At 56.9% G+C, this 18,173-nt stretch overlaps 2 protein-coding genes across 2 annotated transcripts in view; one reads left to right on the forward strand and one right to left on the reverse strand.

Moving 5' to 3' along the window:
- UBE2L3 (ubiquitin conjugating enzyme E2 L3) overlaps positions 1-8,763 on the reverse strand; it is a 42,979-nt gene extending 34,216 nt beyond the window's left edge. The window contains exons 1-2 of the mRNA XM_081113659.1: positions 8,277-8,763; positions 2,052-2,777 (exon numbers count right to left, since the gene is read on the reverse strand). Coding sequence (XP_080969785.1) covers positions 2,052-2,078 — 27 coding nt within the window. The 5' untranslated portion in view covers positions 2,079-2,777; positions 8,277-8,763. The remainder of the gene's footprint in view (positions 1-2,051; positions 2,778-8,276) is intronic.
- A 1,455-nt stretch (positions 8,764-10,218) lies between these two features.
- LOC308534960 (RIMS-binding protein 3A-like) lies at positions 10,219-15,195 on the forward strand (the record flags this gene model as incomplete). The annotated part of the gene is made up of 1 exon (XM_081113658.1): positions 10,219-15,195. One exon carries the CDS (start codon positions 10,219-10,221, stop codon positions 15,193-15,195), a length of 4,977 nt encoding a protein of 1,658 aa, XP_080969784.1.
- Between the last annotated feature and the right edge of the window lie 2,978 nt (positions 15,196-18,173).

Consider the following 18,173-nt stretch of genomic DNA (forward strand, 5'->3'; position numbering starts at 1 on the left):
AGCGAGGGAGAACAGGGGGCTCTGCAGCCAGAATTGAGATCACAGCTCACTCTCTCTCCCTAACAGAAAAACGTGGGCAAGCCAACGAATCTCTCTGCCTTCCATTTTCTCACCTACAAAAAGGGGAATAACAGTGTTTATTTAACTAGGGATTAAACATGATCATGAATGTGAAGTACAGGGCTGCACAGAGTAAAAGCTTGCTTTTTCTTTTCTTTTTTAAGGTAGCTGCCCGCTAGGCGTGGTCGCGGTTTGATTTGCCCTGGTTTCCAGCTCATCCCCAAGTGTGGGACATGCAGGAGGCAGCTGATCGATGATTCTCTCATCATTGGTGTTTCTATATCTCTCTCTCTCTCTCCTCCTTTCTGAAATCAGTGAACACATGTTTAGATAGATAGATAGATGACAGAGAGAGAGAGAGAGAGAGAGAGAGAGAAGCTACTGTGAAGGTGAGAGGGTGGTGGGAAGCCAAGGGGTCAGAGGGGAGACTAAACAGGTGACTTTCGGGGCCAATCTAAGAGCCTTGCACGCCGAGTAAGAAGTCAGGACTGCCGGCCGAAGGCAGTGAGACCACAGAGGTCTCCAACAGGAGTGAAAGGAGTCGATCCTTGCTCTAGGAAAAGAACCCTGGTGTCCCTGAAGGAGAATCAGAGCAGAGCGCTGGGGGGAAGCACCGGACAGATAAGGGTCTGGGTTCAAGCCACTGCATTAAGACTAAGGCAGGAAAGGCTCGCACTCAAGACATCTTCCTCCACAGTCCAGCTCACACGGCGTCACGGCTGACCCGCGTTTGGGGAGGGGAGTAGGGAAGCAGGATGCCGGGGTGAAAGGTGGGATCACTGGCAGAGAAGGGAAGAGGGCTCTTCTTTCCTGTGGCCACTTCCAAGCGAGTTTTATGAAGTTAAATACCGTCTCCAGCCCTCAGGGAACAAAAGGGAGGAAACGTTCCCAGGGAGGGAGGGCCCGGAGGCTGTGCCTCCAAGTTCAATGTCCAGCTCCACCGAGCACTGCTCTGTCCCGGAGGAACCCCAGCTCTTCCGATCCCCTAGGAAGCCAGCTTCTGGGGCTTTTTTTTTTTAATTGTATTTTATTTCCGACCCAGTGCAGCTCCACAACGCGCCCGGCGGCCGACTCACGAGCGCCGGCGAGGTCGGCTCTCGCAGACGCCGGCAAACACGCCCGCGCAAGAGCGAAGCCAGCGCAGCCCCGGCGCTTCTCGCCCGAGAAGCCAATTAGCGAGGACGCACCCCGCTGCGTCCGAGATACAAAGTACCGAGTTATTTTTATAAACTTTGGCTGGTTCCGAGCCTAACGACTGAAGCCAACCCCCCACCGCCGCCTCAACCCCCCCAAGAAATGGCACTTGGCTTCCTCGGGGCCCAGAAGATCGGGGTGACTAAGTGGCGGGTAGGGAGGGAGACGGGGACGGAGAGCCGCGCCGCGGTCGGGACCAACCGCCGGGTGACTCTGCAGTCCCGGGGCGGCAGTTCGCCGGGACCCGGCGCAGTTTCAAACGCCCCACCAAGAACGGACCTAACTTTCCGCACCCGGCATCCTCCCTCCTTCCTTCCCCGGCCCCAGCGCCCCCGCCTCCCGAGCGGCGGCCCCGAGGAGCGGGGCTCCGAGCTCGGACCGCTGAGATCAAGGGCGGGGCGGGCGGCTCCGCGGCGCGGGCTCCCGGCCGGGCTCCAGCGCTCGGGCCTGACCCGCGGGCGCCCGGTGTGGGGCCTCCCGGCCGATCCCCCACATCAACGCCGCTCCCCGGCCGCCGCGAGGCGGGGCACCCGGTGGGGCTCCGGGCGGAGCGGACACCCCGGGCCGGTCTGAAGGGCCGACGGCGGCTCGGAGCGCGGCCTGGCGCTCGAGCCCAGGCTGAGGCCTAGGCGGCCCCGTTAGCTCCTTCAGCCCGCGCACGGCCCGGGGGTGGGGGGGCGAGGCCGCGCAGAGTGGGGGGCCCGGTGGCGGCGCCCCGAGGAGGCCCGGCCCACTGCCGGGGCCCCGGGCCCGCGACGCCGCCCCTCGCCCGGCCGGCGCCGGAGAATGGCTTTTACCTTCATCAGCCTCCTGCTGGCCGCCATCTTGGATCTGGTGCTGCTGCTTTCCCAATGTGCATCGCGGCCGGCCGGGCGGCTGGAGCCCGGGCACTTCCTGGAGCGGGGGAGGGGCGGGCGGGGCGGGGCGGGGCGGGGCACCGGATGTGCAAACCGCCTACTGTGTGCCGGCCTCCGGGAGGCCTGGGTGAGCGGAAGCAGGCAGAGCCCTTGCCTTTCTGGGGTGCCCCGTCCGATGGCAATTACAAACAGTGCCTGGCATATAGTAGGTGCACAGTAAATACTGGTTGCAAAATACCACTAAATAATGAGATTTCAGGCACTGCTAAAGCGCTTTGAAGAAAAGAAAACTGGGTGCTAGGAAAGTGACTGTGAGGATCTGCTTTTCATTGGGAAGGAAGGCAATAGTATAAATAGTAATAGTTAACACTGGTTGCCATTCAGAGCCCCATTAGTCGGAAACAGAAGCACCAAGGAGCCGATGAGCCCTAACCGGTTTGGCTCAGTGGATAGAGCGTCGACCTGCGGACTGAAGGGTCCCAGGTTCGATTCGGTCAAGGGCATGTACCTGGGTTGCGGGCACATCCCCAGTAGGAGATGTGCAGGAGGCGGCTGATCGATGTTTCTCTCCCATCGATGTTTCTAACTATCTCTCTCCCTTCCTCTCTGTAAAAAATCAATAAAATATTAAAAAAAAAAAAAACCAACCATAGCCTCTGGTGAGGACTAAAAAACATTTTTAAAATATATTTATTGATTGATTTCAGAGAGGAAGGGAGAGGGAGAGAGAGATAGAAACATCAATGATGAGAGAGAATAATTGATCGGCTGCCTCCTGCACACCCCTCACTGGGGATTGAGCCCACAATCCAGGCATGTGCCCTGACCAGAAATTGAAACGTAACATCCTGGTTTACAGGTTGACACTCAGCCACTGAGCCACACTGGCCTGGCAAAAGAAAAATTTTTAAGTGGCTTCTTCCTCCTCTTTCGCAATTCCAGGCCCTTCTGCTCAAACTTACCACATGCTGCTCCTTTCTCCAACCAGCACGGAGTCCTAGGTGCTCACAAGCTAGGTTCAGAGAGGGAGACACAAAGGTGGCACCTTCCCTCAAGGGTCTGGCAGCACCAAAGAAAATGACAGAAGGTTCGAGGGCTTGATGAGTTGTGTAGGCTCAGAGGAGGGGCCTGACAGGCTGGTGGAGGGGCCAGGGATGAAGGAGTTTTCCAGCACAAGAGAGGACAAGAGACACTGCAGGGAAAAGAGAGTGTGCCTCTGTAAAGAAGGAAATGGCGCCCTAACTGGTTTGGCTCAGTGGATAGAGCCTCAACCCGTGGACTGAAGGGTCCAGGGTTCGATTCTCGTCAAGGGCATGGACCTTGGTTGTGGGCCCGATCCCTAGTAGGAGGCGTGCAGGAGGCAACTGATCCGTGTTTCTAACTCTCTACCCCTCTCCCTTCTTCTTTGTAAAAATCAATAAAAATATATTTAAAAAGAAAAAAAGAGCCCTGTCTGGTTTGGCTCAGTGGATAGAGCATTGGCCTGCAGACTGAAGGGTCCCAGGTTCAATTCCGGTCAAGGGCACATGCCCGGGGTTGTGGGCTCGATCGCCAGTGGGGGGGCGTGCAGGAGGCAGCCGATCGATGATCAATGATCTATGATTCTCTCTCATCATTGATATCTCTCTCTCTCCCTCTCCCTACCCCTCTGAAATCAACAAAAATATATATAAAGAGAGGAAAAAAGAAAGGAAATTGGCCATGGGCACTCACCCTTGGTAAGTTTGACTGTGTGCCTGCCACTGGGCACTGGACATTTGCACCCCCCACAGAGCAATGCTAAGATATTCTATTTCCCAGATGGAGAAACTGAGGCCCTGAGAGAGTGGCTTGCCTGGCATCGCCCAGCGTGGAAGTGAGGTTCCAGGAGGTAGACCCCCATCTGGTCCACATTGGTCAGGCTCTGTCCTGTCCTCCCTCTGCTGGCCCAAAGCGCCATGTCCTGCATCTCTCCCACGAGCCGTGCTCTAGCCACACCGCACCCCTGCCTCTGAGCATGCTGCTCCCTCGCCTGTGATGCCTTTGTCATTCCCTCCCCCTAACACCCCCTTACCCATCTGTCAAGTGCTAGTTGTTCTTAAGGACTCAACTTACCGCGCTCACTGGGGGAACTTGACAGCTTGCTGTGTGCTGGGCTGAGTGCAAACGCACAAGCATCCACTACCCCGGCCGCCCTCTGAATTCAGAATGCGATCAGTCCCATTTACAGAGGAAGAAACTGAAGCTCAAGGGACCAATCACCTTTTCCTCACTCACCCAGCTGGTCAGAGACTGGAGCCCAAGTCTGCAGTTGGCCTGGGGGTGGTAAACCAAGATCTGGGAGACTCAACTGACCCACGGGCTCCCTCCTTCCCTCCTAATCTCCCCTCTCCTTCCCTGCTTCCCTCTCTCCCTCTCTCCCTCCCATTCTCCCTCCTTCTGTTCTAACCTATCTTCCTTGCTCCCTCATTCCTTCCTCCCTTCAGCAAACCCCCATTGGAAGTTCTCTGTGTTTGAAGAATGAAGAAAGTAACTCGATGCCTGGCCCCACCCCACCCTGACCAGGTTGGACACTCAACAGTTGATAAAGGACTGTCCCCCTGACCCATAGCAACGGCTAAATGACTGGACAGCCTGGCTGGCGTGGCTCAGTGGTTGAACGTCAACCTAGGAACCAGGAGGTCACGGTTCGATTCCCAGTCAGGGCGTGCAGGATCGATGATTCTCTCTCATCGATGATGTTTCTATCTCTCTCTCCCTCTCCCTTCCTCTCTGAAATCAATAAAAACATTTTTTAAGATAATAAAGTAAATGACTGAACAAACGATAGATATTGCCACTGATGATAGTGGGAGGTAGGCAAGGCGTCGTGCTTCAGGCTGCAGAGAAAGGAGGGTGATTGGAATAGGTCCAGAGGGGAGAGAAGTGGATATGGCAGAAGATGGAAGCTACGTCTGTCCTGGCAACCCTGGGTAGCCGGGAAACTGTGATGCTCTCAACAGCAGCAGGGTCCTCGGGAAGGAGTAGCCATTTGTCCGAGGGATTGGGGATTACAATTACACTCCGGCTGCCAGAGCCCCTGGGCCAGGTTCTGTGGCACTAGTTCAGACCCCAGATTTGGGTCACACAGGCCTGGGCTCAAGTCCTTGTGTGACCCTGGGCAGTTTCCTTCTCTGCAGAAGACAGTGCCAGCCTCCCTGGCTGTAGTAAGGACGCAGGGACAAGGCCTATAAAGTACAGGAGCCGGCAGGCTGGCCACCCACAGAGGCACATGCCTGAGGAGCTAGGCCAGGGCTGCCAGGCCGAGAGGCCAGCCCAGCAGGCCAGGGGCCCCAGCCAGAGAGCTGACAGCTGGCACACAGTGCCATTGCCTACCCCAGAGGGCACGGATGGTCCAGAGCAGGCTGCAGGGCCCAGGAAGCGGAGGCAGAGAGCAGCAGCGTCCTCCTCCATATCCAGCGTCATCCAGGAAGGGGCAGGGGTGGGAGTGCCAGGCCTGCCCATGACCCTGAGTGCTCAGGCCTGATTGGGATCCTGCTAAGTAGCCCTTCCTCTTCAAGCTCCAGTTTCCCCTTAGGCAAAGGAGAACCACGGCAGAACTGTGAAGAATCAATGTCATGCCCTGACCGGTTTGGCTCAGAGGATAGAGCATCGGCCTGGAGACTGAAGGGTCCCAGGTTCGATTCCGATCAAGGATATGTTCCTTAGTTGCAGGCACACCCCCAGTAGAGGGCGTGCAGGAGGCAGCTGATAGATGTTTCTCTCTCGTCCATGTTTCTAACTCTCTATCCCTCTCCCTTTCTCTCTGTAAAAAATCAATAAAATATGTTTTTTTAAAAAGAGTCAATGCCAGAGGAGTGTGGGCCTGCCCTGGACGGGGCGGGCAGGGGAGAGGGCCAGTGCTGGCAGCCAGCAGCGTCTTTGCAGGTCCCTCTGCCCGAAATCTCCGCTCTGAGCAGACCTCACACACTCTCCTACCTCAGTTTCTCAGGAGCCTGCTCTGATGGGCTTCTTCTCCCCATGAGCACCACACCCCTCACTCACAGCGCTCGCCCAAGCTCCGACTTCCCCACGCCCCTTTGCCACATTGGTGTTTAACCTCTGTGTCCTCCCTTAGACTGTAAACTCCATGAGGACAGAGGTCACATCTAGCCTGTCCACCTCTGTCTTGTTTTGGTCATGTATGTATGTATTTATTTAATATAGATTTTTATTGATTTCAGAGAGGAAGGGAGAGGGACAGAGGGTAGAACATCAATGATGAGAGAGAATCATTGATGAGCTGCCTCCTGCATGCCCCCTACTGGGGACCAAACCCACAACCTGGGCGTGTGCCCTTGACCGGAATCGAATCTGGGACCCTTTGGTCCACAAGCCGACGCTCTAGCCACTGAACCAAACCAGCTAGGGCTGGTCATGTATTTATTGAGCATCTACCATGTGCCAGGCACTGTTCCAGATGCTGAGGCCACCTCAGAGAACAGACAAAAAAACACATTGACCCAAAAATAAGGGAAGGGGAGTAGAACACGGGGGCTGCTGTAGCTGTAGAGGTTAGGAAACTTAAAGCCTTTTTCTGTGCCCAGCCGGTGGCATGGCTCAGTGGTTGCTGTTGACCTATGAATCAAGAGCTCGATTCCTAATAGGGGGCATGCAGGAGGCGGCCAGTTGATGTTTCTCTCATCATTGATATTTCCATCTTTCCCTCTCTCCCTCCCTTCCTCTCTGAAATCAATAAAAATATATTGTAAAAACCCCAAAAACCTTTTTGTGGGTCCTCAGGATGGAGCCCACGGCCCCCATCAAGGCCACGCGAGCCAGGAGCCCTGGTGGGGGCAGCAGGAGCAGGAAGCAACTGATCTATGTGTTTCTCTTACGTTGATTTTTTTTCTCTCTGTTTTTCCCTCTCTCTACCACTCTCTCTAAAAGCTCAATGGAAAAATAACAAAATAAACATAAAAAATTCGCCCTAGCTGGTTTGCTCAGTGGATAGAGCATCAGCCTGCAGACAGAAGGATCCCTGGTTCAATTCCGGTCGAGGGCACATGCCTGGGTTGCAGGCTCAATCCCCAATAGAGGGCGTGCAGGAGGCAGCTGATCAATGATTCTCTCTCATCATTGATGTTTTTATCTCTCTCTCCCTCTTCCTTCCTCTCTGAAATCAATAATATATATATATATGTGTGTATATATGTATATATATATATAAAATAATTAAAAATAATAGAGAAAAAATTAAAATAAAAAAAAACACTATTAAGCCAAAGTCCTCCTTAGAATCTGAAGGACATTACTGAAGCTGTAGGGACAGTGTTTCCTCATAAACTCCTGGCATATCGTCTCCAACCCTGACAGTCTTATGCTATTTCCCAGGAACCTGGAGTCCTAAGAAATCCAGTTTGAAAGTCACCCATGTAACCCAACCCTGTCATGTTATAGGCAAGAAAGCCAAGACCCAGAGAATCCAGCAAGATGGTGAACTCATGCCAGTCTCTGTTCTCCCCAGCTCAGAGCCCATGCGGAGGCAGGCAGCTCAGTGGGTCGTCACTGTAAAACATGATGAGCATGGGGGTGGCAGAAGCCCGCACTGGGGAAGCCCTGGTCTGCTCATCCACTCAGCCATCCTCAGAGACCTCTCACATGCCTTGGGTGGTGCTGGCAGGGGCAGCTGCTGCCTGGTGACCCTGGGGTTCCCGGAGACTCACCCCAGGGTCCATCATTGATGTTTCTATCTCTCTCTCCCTCTCTCTTCCTCCCTGAAATCAATAAAAAAATATTTTTAAAATGTTTTAAAATAATGTATGGCAAGCACTATGACACCTAGCAGGTCCTTGATCTGCCCTGGACATTGTTGTTATTTTTTAAAAATATATTTGTATTGATTTCAGAGAGGAAGGGAGAGGGAGAGAGAGATAGAAACATCAATGATGAGAGAGAATCATTGATCGGCTGCCTCCTGCACGCCCCACACTGGGGATGTGCTCTGACCCGGAATCGAACCGTGACCTCCTGGTTCATAGGTGGACACTCAACCACTGAGCCACGCCAGCCGGGCTTGTTGTTATTTTAGTATCAGGCATGGTTGGCATCCCAGGCAGGGGGCACAACACAGGTCCTTGAGCCACGGGTATTCTTTAAACTCCTGGATGGAGCTTGTGAGGGTCCAGTGGGAAGAAAAGAACTTACCCCAACTTTGGTGCCGCTCCTACTGTACACCCAGCCCTCAGCTGAGAGAGTCCCGGTGTCCCTCCAACTCTGGAAGGCTGGTGCTAGCCACACCCACGTTATGTGGGAGCTGGGAGAGGTGACGTAACCAGCCAAGGTTCCTCAATCAAAAAGTGGCCGTCCCTGCCCTTCCCACCTGCCCTGAGGCATCCAGAGTGAGTCCAGGGGGCACAGAGAGTACCTGCTCTGCTTCCACCAGGGCAGCCCTGTCCAGGCTCAGCCAGACCCCTGCCTTGCCGCCCTCGGTGGCTTTATCTGCCAAAAAGGGATCTGGATGAAAACTAGCAAGTTGCTAACCAGAGCTTTGCTCTGTTCTGGGCACTTGGTGCTCTCACCTCATTGAAGCCTCACCAACAGAGGCAGTGGCTGCTCAGAGAGGTCAGGGAACTCTGGGAGGTCACAGAGCCCAGAAAGCTGCCGCATTATTGTCCCATTTTATAGACGAGGACATGAAAGTGGCACAAGAAGCTGAACACCTGTTGGACTCCAGAGGTCCTCCAGCCTTAAGCAGCTAATCACACCACCCTGGGAGAACCATGGGAAGTTCTCTGGTCTGGTCGTTTCCAGGGAGGTGGTGTGGGGACCCAGCTGGGCCGATAGGGGCTCCTGGCTTTACCTTTTTCTAGAAGCAGGCAGCCCCGGGCACTCCTGGGCCACCCAAAGGGCAGACTGGCCCCCATGCAGCCTCATTCTCTCACTTCCCACCCTGCCTCTGGAACTGGCCAGCACAACACGCTTGGTTCTACTTGGCCCTCCTCCTTCTGCAGATGCAGAATGTGACTCCCCCTGGGAGCAAGACTGGGGAGGGGTCCTCAAAGCGGCAACCCTGAGAATGGGTGGGTAGAGTTAGAGTGCCCATGGACTCTAGAAGCAGAATTTTGCAGGTCAGGACTTTGGTCCTTGAAGAAGCCTTCTCCTGTCTCACCTGGCACCATGCCCAGGGCTTAAAAGGTCCCACCTGCCTGGGCCGGTGGCTCAATGGTTAGAGCACCAGCCTTTGGACGGAAGGGTTGCATGTTCGATTCTGGTCGAGGGCATGTACCTTGGCTGCAGGTTCCCCAGCCCTGGTAGGGATTGCCTGCAGGAGGCAACCGATCCACGCGCCTCTCTCACCACATGATGTTTCTCTCTCTCTCTCTCCCCCTGCTCTCTTCCACTCTTTCTAGAAGTCAATGGAAAAAATATCCTCAGGTGAGGATTAAAAAAAAAGAAAAGAAATATTTTGTAATAAAGGGGTTTAAGAAAAAGTTCCCATCTGTGAGCATAGGATGTTTAAATAGATAATGCATGCAAGGGCTCAGCACCACAGGGGGCCTTGAAAGGGTAGGCACAGTCGGGGAGCAGGCACCAGATGCACCCTCCCCTACCTGGGAGCCCGGGGCCCACCCCCCAAGTTTGGGCATATCCTGTTGCAGGTTTTCAACCACCTAAATCCATGGCAAGGCCAGGTGGTGCTGGCTCACAGCCTCTGTGATTTTGACCCACACACGGAGCCTTTTTCTCAGGCCCAGCAGAGCAGCCTGACTTCCCACCAGCCCGTTGGCCTGAAAGGGATGGTACAGTGCCTCGGAGAGTGGCCGGGTCAGTCGTAAGGGTCACGGTGCCAAGAACAGGAAAAGCCTGGAGCCAGAGAGACCCCCGGGGCATCCTGGGAAGGACATGGGGTGGGCTGAGCAGGAGTGTCGAGAGCCCATCCGGGGCCGAGGCAGCTGGGAGAGGAGCGAGGGCTTGTGCCCCCGTAGCAGGGGGTGAGAGAACACGCCCAGAGGCGGAAGGGGCGCGAGGAGACCCCCGGGGACGCCGGAAGGGGCGCGCGGGGCGGTTGGCCGGCTGGGGCGGCAGCCGTTGGCGACCGGAGGCCGGGGCCAGGAGGCGCCAGGCACCTGGCGGGACAGCAGCCACCATGACCAAGGACTCGCCTAACCCTTCCGGTGGCAGCCGCGCGACACCCAAGAAGCTGGCTAGTCCGGGCCCGACGGCAGCGGTGCTGGAGGAGCTGAAGCGGGAGCTGGAGAAGCTGCGGGCCGAGCTGGAGGAGGAGCGAGCGCGCGGGAGGGCGGAGCGGCGGCGCTTCGCGGCCGAGGCGCGCCAGCTGCGGGAGGCCGAGGAGCGGGAGCGGCAGCAGCTGGTTGACCATCTGCGCTCCAAGTGGGAGGCCCAGCTCTGTCGGGAGCTGCGGCAGCTGCAGGAGAAGGTGCTGAGGGAGCGCGAGGCCGAGATCCGGCAGCTGCTGCGCTGGAAGGAGGCCGAGATGCGGCAGTTGCAGCAGCTGCTGCACCGCGAGCGCGACGGCGTGGTTCGCCAGGCGCGGGAGCTGCAGCGCCAGCTGGCCGCGGAGCTGGTGAACCGCGGCTACTGTGGCCGCGCGGGGGCGCCCAAGGCCGCCGCCGCCGCCGCGCAGTGTCGCTGTCGCCTGCAGGAAGTGCTGGCGCAACTTCGCTGGGAGACCGACGGCGAGCAGGCCTCGCGCATCCGCCACCTGCAGGCGGCGCTGGACGTGGAGCGACAGCTCTTCCTCAAGTACGTCCTGGAGCACTTCCGCTGGCACCCGGTTTTGCCCGGCACCCCAGATCCCCAGGCGGTGCCTTCTTCGGAAGAACCGCACCCCGAGACCGCCAGCGACTCTCACCGCCCCCTAAAGTCCCCCAAAGTCCCACTCGAATCCTTTGATGGCCTGAGCGCCGGCGTTCGCGTGCGCTCCCGCTCCCTCGAAATGGTGCCCGCAGCGTGCTCCAACTCGCGTGACAACCTGCTCCCCACGCGCTCCGGCTCCCTCGATTCCTTGGCACCAGCGCGTTCCCACTCGCTCGACAGCCTTCTGGGTCGTCCCAAGGCCCCCGAATCCGAGGAGCGGGCTTCCTCGGCAGACACTTTCATCTTGGGCTTCCTGAGTCCGCCCCCGCCGCCGACGCCGACGCCGCCGCTGTCACCACCGTCGCCGCCGCTGTCACCGCCACTACCACCATCGCAGCCCAGGGGTCCTAGCGACTGGACAGGAGAAGACTCCAGGAGCCAGCCCTGCGAAGCCCTGGCCCACTCGCCGCTCAGCCTGGATTACCAAGAGCTTGTGAAGCAGAACTCGGAATTGTCCGAGGCGTTGCAGGTGCTGGCGCGCCGCTGCTCTGACCTGCTGGACGAGAACATGCAACTGCGGCGCACGGGCATCCCAGACCAGGCGGACGAGAAGGTGAAGCGGCTCAAGGTGAAGCACGCAGAGCTAACAGGCCTGGCCCGCCGCCTAGAGGACCGGGCCCGCAAACTGCAAGAAACCAACCTGCGGACTCTGAGCGCGCCAGTGCCTGGGGAGAGCCGCGTGGGCCTGGAGCTGTGCCAGGCCTTCGCCTGCCAGCGCGCCCGGGACTTGTCGGAGCAGGCGAGCGCGCTGCTGGCTAAGGACAAGCAGATAGAAGAGCTGCGGCAGGAGTGTCGCTTGCTGCAGGCGCATGTCGCTTCGGGCCTCAGCAGCGCCCCTCACGCTGATGGGGGCGCGGCCAGCGCCCAGTGGCTCAAAGTCAGCGACTTGGACCGGCTACAGCGTGAGTCCCAGCGCGAGGTGCTGCGCCTGCAGAGGCAGCTGACGCTGCAGAAGGCCACCCGCAGCGCCCGGGCGGAGCCGAGCGGCCGGAGCGCACCCGGCGAGGGGGCGCGGTGCCAGGTGCAGGCGCTGGAGCGCGAGCTGTCGGCGCGGAGGCAAGAGTGCCAGGAGCTGGGGGCCCAGGCGGCGGCGGCTCGGCGGCGCGGCGAGGAGGCGGAGGCACAGCTGCAGACCGCGCTTTGCGAGGGCGCCTGGCTGGCCAAGGAGAACGCGCGGCTGCAGGCACAAGCCGACTGGACGGGGAAGCTGGCGGCTGAGAATAACGACGTGCGCGAGCAGCTGGGCCGCGCGTGCCAGGAGCGCGACGCCACCGGCTTGCTGGTGGAGCAGCTGCTGCAGCAGGCGGCGAGCGAGCGGGACAAGCAGCAACAGCTGCAGCGTGACCTGCAGAAGGCATTGCGTGATCTCGAGGCTGCCCGGGAGGAAATGGGGGTGCTGCGGTGCCAGCCTGGTCACCATCCCCAGCAACCCCTGGAGCCCTCCCAAGCCCCGGATTCCCCAGGCAGGAAGAGCAGAAGGACCCGGTTCCAGCCAGCGCCTGAAGACCAGGCATCTTCACAGTCCAGCAGAGACGAACAGGAGGAGGACGCCTCTCTGCTAGAGAGCCCACTTGCCCTCGGGGAGCCAGCCAGTGCCCCTCAGGGGCCAGACAGAGTCCCAGCCAGCCAGCCTCTGGACTGCAGACCCCAGGCCAAGAAAACCGGTTCCCAGTCCGACTCCTCCTCTGAGGTGGAGTCTGTGTGGGCCACCGTGCCCTCCTGCCTTACTCTGGACATGGACACGGCCAGTGAGGTGGAGGATCTGGATCCTGACAGTGCGTCCTTGACCCTGGAAGTGGGGGACTCAGAGGCCCCCGCTGTCCCCAAGCTCAAAATCTTCCTGGTTCGATATAGCTACAACCCATTTGAGGGGCCCAATGAGCACCCCGAGAGTGAGCTGCCCCTCACGGCTGGCGAGTATGTATATATCTTTGGTGAGATGGATGAGGACGGCTTCTATGAAGGGGAGCTTGAGGATGGCCGGCGGGGCCTGGTGCCCTCCAACCTGGTGGTGCAGATTCCAGACAACGACATCCTTGACTGCCTGCCCCCAGAGTCCTCGGACCCTGGCCCCACTCAGCTCCCAGCCGGACAGGGCAAAACTTCAAAGGAAGACATTAGTCACAGCTTATTGCCTGGGGAAGCTCAGGGGGCTGTGGACAGGGAGACGTGCCCGATGGTGAGAGCGGCCTCCAAGACAGAAGTGGCCATGGAGACCTCAGACGCCAAGACGGAAGATGGCTGGCTGGGCTCACTGCAGAGTGTGGAGGAGCAGGGCTTCTCCAGACCCCTTCTAGGGCCCAAAGGGGTCCCTTGTGTAGCCCCCAAACAGCTACGCCTGCAGAACGTTGTGGCCACATCGGCCAAGATCGTCTGGGTGTACAGCAGCTGCTGCCGCCCACACATCGTGTATCTCAATGACCAGAAGCATGCCCTGACCCCAGCAGGTGTGAGCAGCTACACCTTCCACAACCTGCATCCCAGCACCCGGTACCAGGTGCAGGTAGAGGTGCAGCTGCCGTGGGACTCCATGCAGGTGCGCTGGGAAACCATGTCCTCCACTCTCACCTTTGACACGCCCTTGGCAGGACCCCCGGACCCTCCACTGGACGTGCTGGTAGAGCGTCACACCTTACCAGGCCTCCTGGTGGTCAGCTGGCTCCCAGTCACGATCGACTTGGCCGGGTTCTCCAATGGAGTCCGGGTCACTGGCTATGCCGTGTATGCCGATGGGCTCAAGGTTGCCGAGGTCACCGATGCCACCGCTGGCAGCACCCTGTTGGAGTTGTCCCGGCTCCAGCTGCCCCTGATGTGCCAGAAGGTCTCGGTGAGAACCATTTCGCTTTGTGGCGAGTCACCGGATTCGGTGCCGGCCCAGATCCCCCAGGACTGTCTGAACTGTAACCGATTGCCAGAGACCTCTCCCTTTACGTATACCCCTGGCGACCAGTCCCCGTGCAGAATCACCTTCCCCGTCTGCCCTCAGAGGCTGGCGCTGGCTCCACCGAGTGCCAAGGCTAGTTCCCACATCCCCAGGAGCTGTGGGGGGTCCCTAGAAGCCTTCCCTGAAGGACCCCCGAGGAAGCACTCCCCGATGCCCAACCTGAGTCCAGAAGGAGAATGTCCCAGTGCAGGGGCTGGCAGCCAAACCCAGGGGCCTGCGGAGGCCTGGGAGGTCTGCAGAAAAGACCTACTCTTTCAGAAGAGTCCTCGGAACCACAGGCCACCTCTGCACCGTGGCCAGTCTCAGGGGGAGGAAGACCGTGACTGGCACATGGACACCAGCCAATGCCCTGCTCTGGGAGTCCTCCATCTGTCTCCCGAGTTTGCACCCAGGAAAGAAGCCTGTCAGGAAAAGGCTGCCCTCAAGAAGGTCCTTAGGCAAAAGCAAGACGCCCAAGTGTTCACACCTCCCCAGATAGGCACCCGCCAACAACATATGTCTGACTTCCATGACATTTTGCAGCAGGAGGAGGAGGCAGCGTGCTTCGGCCCATGGGCCACAGAGAGGCAGGAGCAGAGAAGGGAGCTTAGGGCACAGAGCAGGCGAGGTCAGGCTCTGTGGGGCAAGAGAGAGAGCCAGCTCCACGAGCCCAGCTCTGCGCCCTGTCCAGCTGCGTCCAGCAAAGTCCTTACGGCGTCCGGGGGAGGCCCCCCACAGCTGCAGGCGGGCCGGGACACCGCGGCCAGGGTCTTTGTGGCGCTCTTTGACTATGAGCCCCTGCTGATGTCTGCCAACCCCGAGGCTGCAGAGGAGGAGCTGGCCTTCCAGAAAGGGCAGTTGCTGAGAGTGTGGGGCTCTCAGGACTCCCACGGCTTCTACCGCGGGGAATGCAACGGTCAAGTGGGCAGCATCCCTGGGCATTTGGTGGCTGAGGTGGAGGACGGTCTGGAGAGGACTGATAGCAGGTGGCATTTGCCAGTGCAAGGGCACCTGCCCTCTATGGCCCACCTAGATGAAGTTGGGGGGCTCACCATCCCCCAGGACTCCTTTCCCCTGCCCCAAGGGAACCCCAGGGGACCTCCACTGTGCACTCGAATGACCATGATGGCAGCTGTGGACTATGACCCCAAGGACGGGTGGGCAGGGGGCCAGGTGAAGGGCAAGCTGTCGCTGAAGGCTGGGGACCTGGTTACAGTCTATGGGCCTGTGGATGACAGGGGATTCTATTATGGGGAGTCAGGCAGCCACAGAGGTCTTGTCCCAGCCCACCTGCTGGATTACATGTCCCTCCATGATGAGTGAGCAAGGCTGTCAGAGGGGGTAGTGGCCTCTGGCCGCCCACGCCCCGCCAGAGGAGAAGCAAGCACACAGACCCTTTCGCCAGCACCCCTCCTCGCCTCCAAGAGCACCACTGTGTGAAACTGATGGCAGCCTTCTGCATCCGCAGCCTCTGACAGCAGCAGGGCTTCCGTCTGAACTCAGATGTTCCCAAAAGAAAACAGGACAAGCAGCCCCTAGAGTGTGACAGGCTGGTTTGGAGTTGTCAGTAACGACAGGCATTTGGAGAAGGGCCTTTCTGTGTTTACTCAGCGTTTTCTTTAAGAGGTGAATGTTATCCATCCATGGTTATGTATGAAAGTCTCAAGGAAAGCTTGCCTCTTAAAAAAAGTGACCAGAATGTTAGTTTTCTGTCTTATGTTCAACCCCGCATTAAAATAGAAAATAAAAAGAATATTTTATTTTATTTTATTGATTTCAAAGAGAGAGAAAGGGAGAGAGAGAGAGAGAGAGAGAGAGAGAGAGAGAGAAACATCGATTTGTTGCTCCACCCATTCATGCATTCATTGGTTGATTGAACCCTCAATCTTGGCATATCAGGACGACACTCTAACCAACTGAGCTATCGGGCCAGGGCCAAAAGAAGAATAATTTAGAAGAGAAAGGAAGCCCGGCTGGTGTGGCTCAGTGGTTGAGCATCGATCTATGAACCAGAAGGTCACGGTTCAATTCCCGGTCAGGGCACATGCCTGGCTTGTGGGCTTGATCCCCAGTGTGGGGCATGCAGGAGGCAGCCGATCAATGATTCTCTCTCATCATTGATGTTTCTATCTCTCTCTCTCCCTCTCCCTTCCTCTCTGAAATCAATAAAAAATATATATTTTAAAGAAATAGAAGTGAAAGCACAACCAACGGAACACAAACTGCTTCTCCTCCCTCTGTTCTGTCCAGGGGGCCCGAAAGGGCTACACGTGTTTTCCCAGCTGCGGGGGGGGGGGGGGGGGCACTCCCTTGATCTGTAGGGGGGACAGCTCAGGGTCTGCTTACTGGCAGGGTCGCCAAGAGGCCAGCCAAGAGTCAGGGCTAAGAAGCAGGGCCCCCAAAGCTTAGCACAGCCCACCTTTCTCAAAGGTGTCCCTGCCCAGGGGCAGTGTGACCCTTTGTGGAGGGTGGGGTCAGAGTCTTCCAGCTGCTTCTCTGGGAGCCTCCCCGAGAGAGCATGCCCACATCTACTCCATTTTACCAAGAGCTGCTGAGGCTCAGGGGTTCCCCTCAGGTCCCACCGTTCCAGAACCGCTTCCCACCAGGGTCTTCTGGGGCTCCCCCTCAAGGAGACCGGAGACGAGGGGTGGTCTTCATCCTCTGCTTCTGTCCCGCTGTCCCTTTGTTCCCCTAAGTCCAACTGTGCTGTCAGAGGAAGGGCACTGCCTTCCCCGAGTGCAGGAGGAAATTGCTGGAAGCATTCCTGGGCAGGAGGTTTGGAGCCCCTGGCAGGTTCTTCGGGGAGTTGGTGAATTGGGTTCAGAAGGTTCCTCCATGCTGTCCCCGGGCTGAAGACGGGAACAGGTAAGAGGCAGGCCCGGGGCTGTCTCAACGCGACACACTTTCTGCTGCCTCGTCCTCAAAGCACGGGAACCAAGGAGGCAGCTGTGATGTGCACACATGCACTCACTCTCGTGAGCAGAGTGCTGCGGGGCTGGGCCTGGGGAGGAAACACTTTGCCTCATCCACTGAGGGCCATGATCATCCCCTCAGGTTTACAAACACCCATTTTTTTTTCCAGTGAAAAAGTAGGCTCAAATAGCCTAGGGAGGCAACTCAGACCAGCTCACACTTCTTTAAAAAAATTGTGATAACATATACATAACATAAAATTTACCATCTGAACCAATTCTGTGAGCAATTCAGTAACTGACATTGTTGTGCAAGCAATCTCCAGAATTCTTTTCACCCTGTAAAGCTGAAACTCTGTACCCATTAAGCCACAGCAACCCACTCCCTTCTCTCCTCAGCCCCTGATAACTTTTAATCTATTTTCTATCTCTATGAATTTGACTACTCTAGGGACCTCATGTAAGTGGACTGGGTGGAGTAAACTTGTCTTTTTATGTTTGGCTTATGTCACTTAGGATGATGTCCTCAAGTTTCATCCACGTTGGAGCACATATCAGAATTTTATTTATTTTTAAAACATTTTTATTAATTTCAGAGAAGGGAGAGGGTTAGAGAGATAGAAACATCAATGATGCGAGAGAATCATCGATCGGTTGCCTTCTGCACACTGGGGATTGAGCCCGCAATACAGGCATGTGCCCTGACCAGGAATCCAACCGTGACCTCCTGGTTCATAGGTCAACATTCAACCACTGAGCCATGCTGGCCAGCCAGAATTTCATGTCTTTTTAAGGCTCCATAATATTCCTTTGTATGGGTGTACTAAGTGATGTTTACCCATTCATCCATCAGTGGACACTTGGGTTATTTTGACTTTTTTTGGCTACTGTGAATAGTGCTGCTATGAACATGGGCATACAAGGATCTCTTCTCAGCTTTCACAGGGTTTCAAACGATCAGATCCCTGGGAGCTCACAACCCAGATTGGAACCTGAGGATGATGACAAATGAGACAGCTGCTCCTGCTGGAGCGGACAGCCCAGCCCTCCTGAGCCCTGGGCTGGAGATCCTGGTGCCCCAGGCTGAGGGCTGGAGACAAATGTGATTCCCACGCACTGGAAGAGCAACAGCAGTTTAGAGAATAGAAACTTTAACCCGCACACTTTTAAAATCAAATGCAATAACGAATTCCATGAGAACCACAAATGCAACCCAACATGAATTATGCCAGCCCCATTATTCCATCATTTTTTAACTTTGCATCCTTCCCTGACCATCGGCCAAGATCACTCTCCTTTTTTCCCAACAGCTGCAGGACCGTCCAGGTCTAGGCTGTACAGTGGCACCTCCACCCCTCTGTCCAGTCCCCACCTGCCTTATTTTTCTCC

This window comes from Myotis nattereri (assembly GCF_964212035.1).
Source record: "Myotis nattereri genome assembly, chromosome: 19".
NCBI lineage: Eukaryota > Metazoa > Chordata > Mammalia > Chiroptera > Vespertilionidae > Myotis > Myotis nattereri.